Source organism: Oncorhynchus mykiss, chromosome 6, assembly GCF_057628025.1.
Source record: "Oncorhynchus mykiss isolate SJ-2025 chromosome 6, ASM5762802v1, whole genome shotgun sequence".
NCBI lineage: Eukaryota > Metazoa > Chordata > Actinopteri > Salmoniformes > Salmonidae > Oncorhynchus > Oncorhynchus mykiss.
This window is the reverse complement of record NC_143027.1, coordinates 30,718,982-30,733,350: the sequence shown is the minus strand read 5'-3', so window position 1 is coordinate 30,733,350 and position 14,369 is coordinate 30,718,982. Positions and strand designations below refer to the sequence as shown.

Sequence of the window (14,369 nt, the reverse complement as noted above, 5' to 3'; positions counted from 1 at the left end):
TGACCAACAGGCCTCCCTCAGGTAATCACACTACAGTATACTCCCTCAGGTAATCATACTGTACTCCCTCAGGTACTCATAGTATACTCCCTCAGGTAACCATAGTATACTCCATCATGTACTCATAGTATACTCCCTCAGGTACTCATAGTATACTCCCTCAGGTAATCATACTATACTCCCTCATGTACTCATAGTATACTCCCTCAGGTACTCATAGTATACTCCCTCAGGTACTCATAGTATACTCCCTCAGGTAACCATAGTATACTCCCTCAGGTACTCATAGTATACTCCCTCAGGTACTCATAGTATACTCCCTCAGGTAATCATACTATACTCCCTCATGTACTCATAGTATACTCCCTCGGGTAACCATAGTATACTCCCTCAGGTACTCATAGTATACTCCCTCAGGTACTCATAGTATACTCCCTCGGGTAACCATAGTATACTCCCTCAGGTACTCATAGTATACGTCCTCAGGTAATCATACTATACTCCCTCATGTACTCATAGTATACTCCCCCAGGTACTCATAGTATACTCCCTCAGGTACTCATAGTATACTCCCTCAGGTAATCATACTATACTCCCTCATGGTCTCATAGTATACTCCCTCAGGTACTCATAGTATACACACAACCATACACTATACTTCCACACTTATATTATTATTCCAATGGCATGTAGGTATATGTTCCACCACACACATATTCTGTAATGGTTTGGGATCTATTTTACTTAAACAATACAGTAAGATGCAGATTGTCAGAAGCAAGACCATTTCCTGCCACTTATTCTCTATGGGCAACATTGTAGTCTGTTCTTACTGTTCCAACACGCTGGCAGTCCCAATATAACCTGGCAGTCCCAATATAACTTCCTACCAGGGATAGCCCATAGAGACTGAAACAGCCCCTTTTGCTCTCTCACTGCGTCGCAAAGTTGAGCTGTCCTTTAGGGTGCTCTGGTGCAGTGTCCTTTAGGGTGCTCTGGTGCAGTGTCCTTTAGGGTGCTCTGGTGCAGTGTCCTTTAGGGTGCTCTGGTGCAGTGTCCTTTAGGGTGCTCTGGTGCAGTGCCAGAATGCTAGATGCCACATGTGATGGGCTGGGATTGGGGATCTGGTGACAGGGGCTGCTATTTTTGGCTTGACAGGCTGTTTGTGCCCTTCTTGGGCCTTCTGTTTGTATGTGCATGTGTGTGAGAGGAGAGGATGGTGGGATTATGGTATTTATAATCTAATTCAGTTATAGCCTTCTGTCACTGGGTTTGGACTGTGGTCATACAAGTCCTACTGTACAGCATTTACATTTTAGTCATTTAGGAGACACTCTTATCCAAAGAGACTTACAGGAGCAATTAGAGTTAATTGCCTTGTTCAAATCTAATCAAACTTTATTTGCCACATGCGCTGAATACAACAAGTGTAGACTTTACCGTGAAATGCTTATTTACAAGCCCTTAACCAACAGCGCAGCTCAAGAAGAAGAAAATGTTTGACCAAGTAGGCAAAATTAAAAACTAATAATAAAAACGAACACAATAAGAATAACAATAACGAGGCTATATACAGGGGGCACCGGTACCGAGTCAGTGTGCAGAGGTACAGGCTAGTAATCTGCACATGCAGGTGGGGTTGAAGTGACTATGCATAGGTAACAAACAAACAGCAGTAGCAGCAGTGTACGGGGGAGTCAATGTAAATTGTCCGGTGGCAATTTTTATGAATTGTTCAGCAGTCTAATTGCTTGGGGGTAGAAGCTGTTGAGGAGCCAGGCTGTGATGCAACCGGTCAGGATGCTCTCGATGGTGCAGTTGTAGAACCTTTTGAGGATCTGGGGACCCGTGCAAAATCTTTTCAGTCTCCTGAGGGGGAAAAGGTTTAGTCGTGCCCTCTTCACAACTGTCTTGGTGTGTTTGGACCATGATAGTTCGTTGGTGATGTGGACACCAAGGAACTTGGAACTCTCGACCCGCTCCACTACAGCCCAGTTGATGTTAATAGGGGTTCGGCCCGCCATTTTCTGTAGTCCACGATCAGCTCCTTTGTCTTGCTCACATTGAGGGAGAGGTTGTTGTCCTAGCTCCCCACTGCCAGTTCTCTGACCTCCTCTCTATAGGCCGTCTCATTGTTGTCGGTAATCAGGCCTACCACTGTTGTGTCCTCAGCAAACTTATTGATGGTGTTGGAGTCGTGTTTGGCCATGCAGTGTTTGGCCGTGGGTGAACAGGGAACACAGGAGGGGACTAAGTACACACCCCTGAGGGGCCTCATTGTCAAGGATCAGGATCAGCGTGGCAGACGTTATTTTGCCTACTCTTACCACCTGGGGGCGGCCCGTCAGGAAGTCAACGATCTAGTTGCAGAGGGAGCCTTCAAAGCGCTTCATGGCCACCGATGTGAGTGCCACGGGGCGGTAATCATTTAGGCAGGTTACCTTCACTTCCTTGGGCACAGGGACTATGGTGGCCTGCTTGAAACAGGCAGGTATTACAGACTCGGTCAGGGAGAGGTTGAAAATGTCAGTGAAGACACTTGACAGTTGGTCTGCGCATGCTTTGAGTACACGTCCTGGTAATCCGTCTGGCCCAGTGGCTTTGTGAATGTTGACCTGTTTAAAGGTTTTGTTCACATCGGCTACCGAGAGAGTTACCACACAGTCATCCAGAACAGCTGGTGCTCCTGTGCATGCTTCAGTGTTGCTTGCCTCGAAGCGAGCATAAAAGGCATTTAGCTCATCTGGTAGCCTCGCGTCACTGGGCAGCTTGTGTCTGAGGTTTCCCTTTGTAGTCCACAATAGTTTTCAAGCCCTGCCACATCCGACGAGCATCAGAGCCGGTGTAGTAGGATTCAATCTTAATCCTGTATTGACGCTTTGCTTGTTTGATGGTTCATCTGAGGGCATAGCAGGATTTCTTATAAGCGATTAGTCTCCCGCTCCTTGAAAGAGGCAGCTGTAGCCTTTAGCTCTATGCGGATGTTGCCTGTAATCCATGGCTTCTGGTTGGGATATGTACGTACAGTCACTATGGGGACGACATCATCAATGCACTTATAGATGAAGCCGATGACTGACTGAGGTGTTGTATTCCTCAATGCCATTGGATGAATCCCGGAACATATTCCAGTCTGTGCTAGCAAAACAGTCTTGTAGTGTAGCAACCGTGTCATCTGACCACTTCCATATTGAGCGTGTCACTTCTACTTCCTACTTTAGTTTTCGCTTATAAGCAGGAATCAGGAGGATAGAATTGTGGTTAAATGGAGGGCGGGTGAGAGCTTTGTATGCATCTCTGTGTATGGAGTAAAGGTGGTCTCTGATTTTTTTCCTCTGGTTGCACATGTGACATGCTGGTAAAAATTTGGTAAAACTGATTTAAGTTTGCTTGCATTAAAGTCCCCGGCCACTAGGAGCACCGCTTCTAGGTGAGCATTTTCTCTTCTCTTCTTATGGCCTTATAGAGTTGGTTGAGAGCGGTCTTAGTGCCAGCTTCGCTTTGTGGTGGTAAATAGATGGCTATGAATAATACAGATGAGAACTGTATCTTCAGGTAATCTAATCTACAGGTTATCATAAGGTACTCTACCTCAGGCGAGCAATACCTTGAGACTTCTTTAATATTAGACATCGCGCACCAGCTGTTACTGGCGAAAAGACACACACACACACCCCTTGTCTTACCAGAGGTAGCGTCTCTGTTCTGCCGGTGCATGGAAAATCCCGCCAGCTCTATATTGTCTGTTTTTTCGTTCAGCCACGTCTCGGTGAAACATAAGATGTTACAGTTCATCTTAATAGTAGGTCATCAATTTTATTTTCGAAACGATTGCACGTTAGCAAGGAGAATGGAAGGCATTGGGAGTTTACTCGCTCGCCTCCAGCTTCTCAGAAGGATCCCCGATCTGTGTCCCCTTTTCTTCACGCAAAAGGCTTGGATCTGGGCCTGTTCCAGTGAAAGCAGGATATCCTTCTCGTCGGACTTGTTAAAGGAAAAAGTTTCTTCCAGTCCGCGGTGAGTAATCGCTTTTCTGATGTCCAGAAGCAGCAACATTATGTACACAATAAGTAAAAAAATAAGTTACACAAACCACAAAAAAAATAACAAAGTGCACAATTGGTTGGAAGAATGTAAAATTTCAGCCACGTTCTTCGGTGCCATCTTAGGAAGGGAACATCTACAGATTTCAAACCTAGCCGGCATGGGGATTTGAACCAGCAACCTCTCGGTTATTGGCCCAACGCTCTTAACCGCTAGGCTACCTGCCAAGACAATAATAAAATAGGTTTCCCACTCACCTGCTGCCTCAGGAGTACGTCGTCCCAGGTCTGCAGCTCTGACACCCTGTGAGGGAACCCCAGGCCCTTCTCAAATGGCTGGGTGCCCCTGAAGTGCCCACGCAGGAGCTCAGAGTGCCCCATGTCCCGCACCGGCTGAAGCAAGGCCTCCTGGGACACACGGGACTGGCTGGGGTCCATATCCATGGCAGCGCGCACTGATGACATCATTGAGTCCATGGCCTGCCTGGGTTTTGTTGTCTGTGAACCCAACCAGGCCTGAGTGTGGTCAGTGACAGGTTGCCAACCTGGACCCGACTGCTCCTGCAGATAGGACAGTAAAGAGCCACCACCTCCGCCACTGCCTCTACTACCACTGCTGCCACCACTGGACCTAAGGAGGCAGAGGATGAGTGAGAAAAGAAGAAAGGAGGAGAGAGATGAAGAGAGGTGGAGAGATAGGACAAGTGAGAGGAGAATAGACAAAGGAGTGAAAGGAGCAGAGAGAGGCCAATGTGTGTCAAATGTGTGTGTCAAACAAAAGCTGACTAATAGTCCTTCATAGACACTGTTACTAAAACGAAATATTGTATTATTAGGTTAGGAAACACGGCAACATTGAAGTGTCCTAAGGCTCAGTTGTCTCAGAGGTGAGTGTCTGGACTACCCCCTGTCTGGCAAGTGCTGTGTCCAGCTGAGCTGCAGACTGACTTAGGTCTGAGGACACACTCACCTGTCTCCATTACGATCAGCCACACGGCTCAGACCGGGCGACTTGCTCAGCCGGGTGTACACTCGCTGCTGTTGTCCTGCAACAAGAGAAAGCCCTTCCTCTGAGCCTGTCCTTCCTCCTCTTCCTCCTTCAACTCCAACTCCATCTCCACCTGCCAAGTTGCCTCTGACCGCTGCTGCCTCTGACTTCACGACTTTTGACCCTTGACCCTTCTCCAGACCATTAACGTTGTATAACATGGCGGCGATGGTGCCTCCGAACGAAGAAGGGGTGGCAGGGGTGGCGGTGCTGAACGAAGCAGGGGTGGCAGGGGTGGCGGTGCTGAACGAGTCAACAGCCCCCATCTCTGAGTTGTCTTCCACCAGCTCCATGGAGCCACTCAGCCCCCCTTCCTCTCCGGTAGCCCTATTGCCCGGCCGGCCCAGGCTCCCGTACGACAGCCCCTGCAGCCCCTCTGAGTCGTCAGCATTGCTGCACTCCAGTGAGGAGTCCTCCACGGCCACTAGGGAGGGGCTGTTGCCCGAGGGCCACACCTGCACATCGGACATCTCCATGAGTGTATCCTCCTCTGTGATGGCCATGGGAGCACACTCCAGACTGGAGACTTCCTGCCAGTAGGGCTCATTTCCGAGTGGGGAGGGCAGGCTGTACTGCATGGAAGGAGGGGAGAGCAGCTCCTCCTGTAATACCCCGTAACCTGGAGCGACACACAGAGAGGCACACTGACACGGGCCCCCCCACCTTGCTTCGCCACGCCTCGCCCCCCCCACCTTGCCCCACCAGCCCCGGGAGGGACCCCAGGGGGGGATGTGCCCCTAGCCCAGGAGCAGGGCAGCGATGGGGAGATGGCAGAGGGGGATCCCAGGGGGCAAGTGGAGAGAGGGGGAGAGGAAGGGCCCAGACAGTGGGAGCTGAAGAAGAGGTGCAAGGAGCTAAGGGTGAGGGAGCAAGGGGGGCTTCGGGGGAGGGGGTTGACAAACCAGATCAAGCCAGATCAGCCAGCACTGACAGTGAGAGCAGCAGCGGAGGCAGCAGCAGATACACAGCCAGAGCCAGACAGAGAGCCAGACAGAGAGCCAGACAGAGAGCCAGACAGAGAGCCAGACAGAGAGCCAGGCAGAGAGCCAGACAGAGAGCCAGACAGAGAGCCAGACAGAGAGACAGACAGAGAGACAGACAGACAGAGAGACAGACAGAGAGAGAGAGGTCTGCTGGTGGCTGGTGCTGCTCCGCTGTCTGCCACCTACAGGTAGAGGCACAGGAGTTACTGCCTCTGCCCCGAACCAACCTGGGGCTGGGACACACACCTGCCCGCCTGGGACACACACTTATACACACATACACATGCCATACACATGTCGATACACACACAGACTTACCCACACCCACACACAACCTTTCCCACACATACACACACACACACACACAAAACCAGGCAAGTTAAATATTCTAGTCAGGCTGAACAGCATGCATGCAGTCATTCTCGTTATTCAACACACTCACACACACTTTCACCCACCCACCACCACAGACATTGCATTACAAACCTTAGAAAACAAATAACACAACCACATACACAATACACAGAAATACACACAAAGACACACTCACACCACACATACACACACATGGTGATATACAGTTTCATTTCTTATAGCTCACTGCAAGCATAGCTGCCCCAAACCTCATTTTTATATCAACAGGGAATCTAACTTTGAGAATTTGCTACATATGACCCATGAACCTTTGACTCAAGTCACTCCAACAACATCTCTATTTGGAAAAAATACATTTCTTGCCTGGTAGCATGAAGAGCTTTGACTTTTAAACATGCATTGATGTGGTACAGTAAGCATGGTAGGTTCTCTTTAGATGCTAGAAAAACTATCCACTAGGAAACTGTCTGCAGGTGTACATGCAACCACCATGTTGACTGGACTATGGAACAGACCCAGATACAGCCAGCACAACAGACAGCATCTGAACAAGTGGACAGTGCCAAAGATGCTTCCTGAGTCTGCTTTCTTCCACACTAACTCACATTTCAGTACAGTGTACTTAATAGCTGCTGTATGAGAAATTACCTGAGAGATAGCCAAGTAAATAACATGTCAAATTCAAGGTCAAGATGGCTATAGAAACCACAAATAAAAACACTTGAAAAACTATCGTGCCATAGCTACTGTACTTCTCTTCTAATACATTACCAAGAATGTATACTAATGAATACATATGACCATGAGTAACATAAAGATACAGTATTTTGAATCAGACACATAAACCCAGTAAAGAATGGATATATAGTATATAAAGTGGTAGAAATGAATTGATTACATACTGGCATGAACTGAGAGAAGAGTATAGATTTAGCAAGAGGTAGAAAAGACAGGAGAGATGTGGAGGGAGGGGTGAAGTGTATATTCGTGTGTGTGTGTGTGTGTGTGTGTGTGTCTGTGTGTGCATGTGTGTGTTTGACTGCGTATGCGTGTGTGTGTGAGAGGGCGAAAGAACACTATGTGTGTGTGTGTGTGTGTATACATGAGAGAGAGAGGTGCAACATGAGTCATTGTTGGCACTAAGTTATGCTGAATGTGCAGTAGGTATTAGTGACACCAGCTGGCCTCCTGGACCTCTCATCTCTCAGCCTTAAATGACAGCATAACCTCTCTGACATCCCACTCAGAAGGTCTGAGGACTGTGTGTACGTGGGTCATAAGTTAAACACATTAACGTTAGGGTGGCAGGTAGCCTAGCAGTACCGAAAGGTTGCTGGTTCAAATGCCCGAGTTGACGAGGTGAAACATCTGTTGATGTGGCCTTTAGCAAGGCACTTAACCGTAGATGCTCTGGATAAGAGTGTCTGCTAAATGACTAAAATATTAGTGGGGCACATAACAAGTATCTTTCAATATGCATTCTTCATAACAAGTATCTTTCAATATGCATCCTTCATAACAAGTATCCTTCAATATGCATCCTTCATAACAAGTATCCTTCATAACAAGTATCTTTCAATATGCATCCTTCATAACAAGTATCCTTCAATATGCATCCTTCATAACAAGTATCCTTCATAACAAGTATCTTTCAATATGCATCCTTCATAACAAGTATCCTTCAATATGCATCCTTCATAACAAGTATCCTTCATAACAAGTATCCTTCAATATGCATCCTTCATAACAAGTATCCTTCATAACAAGCACCCTTCAATATGCATCCTTCATAACAAGTATCTTTCAATATGCATCCTTCATAACAAATATCCTTCAATATGCATCCTTCATAACAAGTATCCTTCATAACAAGTATCATTCAATATGCATCCTTCATAACAAGCATCATTCAATATGCATCCTTCATAACAAGTATCCTTCAATATGCATCCTTCATAACAAGCATCCTTCAATATGCATCCTTCATAACAAATATCTTTCAATATCCATCCTTCATAACAAGTATCCTTCAATATGCATCCTTCATAACAAGTATCCTTCAATATGCATCCTTCATAACAAGTATCCTTCATAACAAGTATCCTTCAATATGCATAACCCCGGTAGATAAAACCTCTTAACAGTTCCACAAGGTTTAAGACTTCCAGCTGATGAGCTTTCTTTATACGTGTATACATTACTCTTTAGCCAGTAGGGTGAGGATGATTCACATAAATATCATGGTATTTGTTTGGAATATCACCTTTTAAGGTTGTGTATGAATGATCTGAGCCCTTATGGTAGCTGACTGTACATGGCTTTTAGATTGTCAGTTTGTGTCTCTGACAATCTAAAAGACCATCTAATATCTATGTGATTCTGCCATCCAGTCTTGTTGCCAGTCCTTCTCTCTCAGTGTGTGTCTGTGGGTGGTATCACTCCCATGGTCAGTTGGACGGTGAGGTGGGGCGGTGACAGAGAGAGGGAGAGAGAGAGAGAGAGGAGGGCATGAGGGAGGGTGTTCGTGGGGAATGAACGTGGTGGCCTGGCCCTCCTGGTAGAAAAGACAAACACTGTAAACATTAACAAACTGGCTGAAGCTCACATACACAGAAAGAGAGTCACAATCACACACACGAAGACACTGAAGACACTCATAAAAGACAACAATTTAAAACACAGACATGTATACACACAAATGCACTCACACACATACACACTCACACACCAACACCCTGCAAATATGAGGTGTGACAGAGAAAGGGCATAGATACTACATCCCCTAAATCTGGAGAGACTCAAAGATACAGGACAAACACACATACACACAAACAACTGATCAACAACATGTCACAACATTCATACATGAACAGAGCGGTCAAAACACACGGTTAAAACGGGTTCAGGACCTTTTAATCCCCACAGAGAATAATATACAGTAGAGGATGTAAACAGGCAGACTAAACAGTCGGGTCATTCCCCAGCATGCATGCCATGCAATATCAGTCTGATAGTAAAGCATCTACAAGTTACAGAGGCATAAACAGCTCCCAGACTACATCTCCCACAGGCCACTGCTTGCACATGCAGACAGGCAGGAGGGCAGGGAGGGAAACACAGAGAGGGAAGAGGACATTTGGAAGAGGACAGAAAGAGAAAGAGGAAGAAAGAAAGACATGCACAGAGCAAAAGAGATAGGGAGAGGAGGAAGAGAGAGAGAGAGTGATGGAACAAGGGACACCTCCCTCTCCCGGGGGTGCTGAGCACACAGTGTGTGAGGAGGATTGGTCACAGAGCAGACGGTTAAAAAGGTGGAATTTTCAAGAGCACAAAAATAAAGAGTTATAAAAAAAAAACTGGTCTTCAAAATAAAGATGAGGGCCAGAGGTCAACATGAGGTCGGAGGGCATGAGTTCAGAGGTCTGAGAGGAGGAGTGAGAAGAAGGAAGAGTAGGGCGGCCAGGCTGCAGATAACATGTCCAGAGAAACACAAAGAGAGAGGGGACAGATAGTCAAAAGGAACAAGTATGGGGATCCCAGTGGGACACACAGTGCACCGAATGGAACGACCCCCGGTCTGAAGAGACTCATACAGCCCCATGCACACACAGGCAGAGAGCGTAACGTTACCCTTATAGAAGCCTAGCTGGATTCAGTTCAGGCCTCCCGAGCCTCACTAGTATGACTAAACGGAACTCATTGCTTTTACGGAGTTGCAAATCATGCGTCTTAGACTCAAACCACTAGAGTTAAGAAAGGGGATTGAAAGTCAAAATCACTAAGAGCCAAATGTGATGAAAATAAGGAAAAGACAAGAACAGGTCGACTGAAAGGTACAGTAAGAAGAATGTAGTTCTCCATCATTTCTACACTAAATAGTAGAATAAAAAACAATTTGTTTCCTATAGATACTCTGAATGACAGTGCTGCATGCATCCTACCTGGGTTAAAAATACAATGTGGAATCTAATTGCGGTCTCCAGGCTTGGATTCCCACTTCAGAATCGATTGTAATTTTCCATTCATTTGATTGTAAAGGTTAATTAGGGGACCAAGGGAGTTATCACCAAGGAATTGAGCATCTTCCAGACTGACATTCAGTCAGAGAGTGAATCCTCATTCTGTACCATCCTCCGATGTCAAATACTGGCCTACCTACAGTGCCTTGCGAAAGTATTCGGCCCCCTTGAACTTTGCGACCTTTTGCCACATTTCAGGCTTCAAACATAAAGATATAAAACTGTATTTTTTTGTGAAGAATCAACAACAAGTGGGACACAATCATGAAGTGGAACGACATTTATTGGATATTTCAAACTTTTTTAACAAACCAAAAACTGAAAAATTGGGCGTGCAAAATTATTCAGCCCCTTTACTTTCAGTGCAGCAAACTCTCTCCAGAAGTTCAGTGAGGATCTCTGAATGATCCAATGTTGACCTAAATGACTAATGATGATAAATACAATCCACCTGTGTGTAATCAAGTCTCTGTATAAATGCACCTGCACTGTGATAGTCTCAGAGGTCCGTCAAAAGCGCAGAGAGCATCATGAAGAACAAGGAACACACCAGGCAGGTCCGAGATACTGTTGTGAAGAAGTTTAAAGCCGGATTTGGATACAAAAAGATTTCCCAAGCTTTAAACATCCCAAGGAGCACTGTGCAAGCGATAATATTGAAATGGAAGGAGTATCAGACCACTGCAAATCTACCAAGACTTGGCCGTCCCTCTAAACTTTCAGCTCATACAAGGAGAAGACTGATCAGAGATGCAGCCAAGAGGCCCATGATCACCCTGGATGAACTGCAGAGATCTACAGCTGAGGTGGGAGACTCTGTCCATAGGACAACAATCAGTCGTATATTGCACAAATCTGGCCTTTATGGAAGAGTGGCAAGAAGAAAGCCATTTCTTAAAGATATCCATAAAAAGTGTTGTTTAAAGTTTGCCACAAGCCACCTGGGAGACACACCAAACATGTGGAAGAAGGTGCTCTGGTCAGATGAAACCAAAATTGAACTTTTTGGCAACAATGCAAAACGTTATGTTTGGCGTAAAAGCAACACAGCTCATCACCCTGAACACACCATCCCCACTGTCAAACATGGTGGTGGCAGCATCATGGTTTGGGCCTGCTTTTCTTCAGCAGGGACAGGGAAGATGGTTAAAATTGATGGGAAGATGGATGGAGCCAAATACAGGACCATTCTGGAAGAAAACCTGATGGAGTCTGCAAAAGACCTGAGACTGGGACGGAGATTTGTCTTCCAACAAGACAATGATCCAAAACATAAAGCAAAATCTACAATGGAATGGTTAAAAAATAAATATATCCAGGTGTTAGAATGGCCAAGTCAAAGTCCAGACCTGAATCCAATCGAGAATCTGTGGAAAGAACTGAAAACTGCTGTTCACAAATGCTCTCCATCCAACCTCACTGAGCTCAAGCTGTTTTGCAAGGAGGAATGGGAAAAAATGTCAGTCTCTCGATGTGCAAAACTGATAGAGACATACCCCAAGCGACTTACAGCTGTAATCGCAGAAAAAGGTGGCGCTACAAAGTATTAACTTAAGGGGGCTGAATAAGTTTGCACGCCCAATTTTTCAGTTTTTGATTTGTTAAAAAAGTTTGAAATATCCAATAAATGTCGTTCCACTTCATGATTGTGTCCCACTTGTTGTTGATTCTTCACAAAAAAATACAGTTTTATATCTTTATGTTTGAAGCCTGAAATGTGGCAAAAGGTCGCAAAGTTCAAGGGGGCCGAATACTTTCGCAAGGCACTGTACATTCTACATCCTCTGAAAAATCAGGAACAAACTTATCAGCCATACTATCATTCATAACTCCAAAAGATAAATAATAGATCTCTTGAAAATCCTTGTTGTAATAAACATAAACAATACCATGTCTAGAGGTCAGGTTGGTATTGTCCTGTGAGAGTGTGACCACCTTGTTACACAGACAGCGTCAGAAGAAAGAGCTTTGGGAGGCAGACTGGACAGGTGTTAGATATCAGAGTCACTGCAGCTGTGATCTGACTGAGCATCTCCCGTTTGTCCCTTTGTCCATCATGGTCATATCTATGCATGAGTTACATCACCTGTTATTGCTCCAGTTTGCACTGAGGGGACCTGGCACCTGCTGTGATGACACATGAGATAGTGAGGCACAGAGCAGACCAAGAAGAGAGACCTCAGCACTCCAGTGATGGTCAGTCCAGTGCAGTGTTTTTTTTACACCAGTCCAGTGGTGAAACTGGAGTCAATCTGATGTATATCATGCATGTGTAAAATAGTAAACCATGAGTAAAAGTAGTCAAAGTTTGAGAAATGACCCCTGGAAGCAAAGCCAACAGCAGTATGCTTGAAGGAAAGACTACAGACTGAATTAATGTATGGAAATGCTTGTTTTTTACAGACACATAATATCCTGCACGATATCTCACATGGCCTATGTAGGCAGATTGTGGTTTAAATCATGTTGGATAAAGATGAACATCATGAACTCATAGCCAAAATCGTACTTTATAGGATGTAATAACATACACCTGTCAAATACACAGATACGACACAGTAGTAACTTACGCACTGAATACAGATCTAACAAAATATACATTTGGCACGCATGAACAGAATCTCATGCAACACACCATACACAGCTGACTAACACAGCATTTCATTAATTTTATCTATTTCTTTTTAAATCGTCAACTTTCCTATTGCTAACAACTTCATCAAACACACATGAAAACAGATGTTTCTTGAGGTTCCAATTGATCTATAAATACACTATATATATAAAAGTATGTGGACACCCTTTCATATTAGTAGATTCGGCTATTTCAGGCACACCAGTTGCTGACAGGTGTATAATATCGAGCACACAGCCCTGCAATCTCCATAGACAAACATTGGCAGTAGAATGGCATACTGAAGAGTTCAGTGACTTTCAACGTGCCACTGTCATAGGATGCCACCTTTCCAACAACTCAGTTCGTAAAATGTGTGCCCTGTTAGAGCTGCCCCGGTTAACTGTAAGTGCTGTTATTGTGAAGTGGAAACATCTAGGAGCAACAATAGCTCAGCTGCGAAGTGATAGGCCACACAAACTCACAGAATGGGACCGGCGAGTGCTGATGTGCGTAGCACGTAGAAATGGCCTGTCCTCAGTTGCAGCACTCACTACCGAGTTCCAAACTGCCTCTGGAAACAACGTCAGCACAAGAACTGTTCATCGAGAGCTTCATGAAATGGATTTCCATGGCCGAGCAGCCGCACACAAGCCTAAGATCACCATGCGCAATGCCAAGCGTTGGGTAGAGTAATGTAAAGCTCACCGCCATTGTACTCTGGAGCAGTGAAAATGCGTTCTCTGCAGTGATGAATCACGCTCACCATCTGGCCGTCCAACGGACGAATCTGGGTTTGACGGATATCAGGAGAACGCCACCTGCCCGAATGCATAGTACCAACTGTAAAGTTTGGTGGAGGAGGAATAATGGCTGTTTTCATGGTTCGAGGTATGCCCCTTAGTTCCAGTGAAGGGAAATCTTAACGCTACAGCATACAATAACATTCTAGACAGTTCTGTGCTACCAACTTTCTGGCAACAGTTTGGGAAAGGCCCTTTCCTGTTTCAGCATGACAATGCCCCGTGCACAAAGTGAGGTTCATACTGAAATGGTTTGTCAAGATCGGTGTGGTAGAACTTGCCTGAACACCTTTGGGATGAATTGGAACGACGACTACGAGCCAGGCCTAATCACCCAACATCAGTACCCGACCTCACTAATGCTCTTGCGCCGTAATGTTCCAACATCTACTGAAAAGTCTTCCCAGAAGAGTGGAGGCTGTTATAGCACCAAAGGGGGGGACGAGCAGGTGTCCACATACTTTTGTGTATGTCAAAGAATGAT

The 14,369-nt window shown here is 45.5% G+C and overlaps 1 protein-coding gene across 50 annotated transcripts in view; it reads right to left on the bottom strand.

The window, feature by feature from the left end:
* Positions 1-14,369, bottom strand: part of LOC110525713 (ankyrin-1) — a 73,037-nt gene that overhangs the window by 12,223 nt on the left and 46,445 nt on the right. For 37 of the 50 annotated variants that reach the window (XM_090237593.1, XM_090237605.1, XM_090237606.1 and 34 more), the window contains 2 exons: positions 5,014-5,710; positions 4,302-4,674 (listed from right to left, as the gene is read on the bottom strand). In XM_090237593.1, coding sequence (XP_090093719.1) covers positions 4,302-4,674; positions 5,014-5,710 — 1,070 coding nt within the window. The remainder of the gene's footprint in view (positions 1-4,301; positions 4,675-5,013; positions 5,711-14,369) is intronic. The other 13 variants (XM_090237624.1, XM_090237623.1, XM_090237613.1 and 10 more) reach the window with 1 other exon arrangement.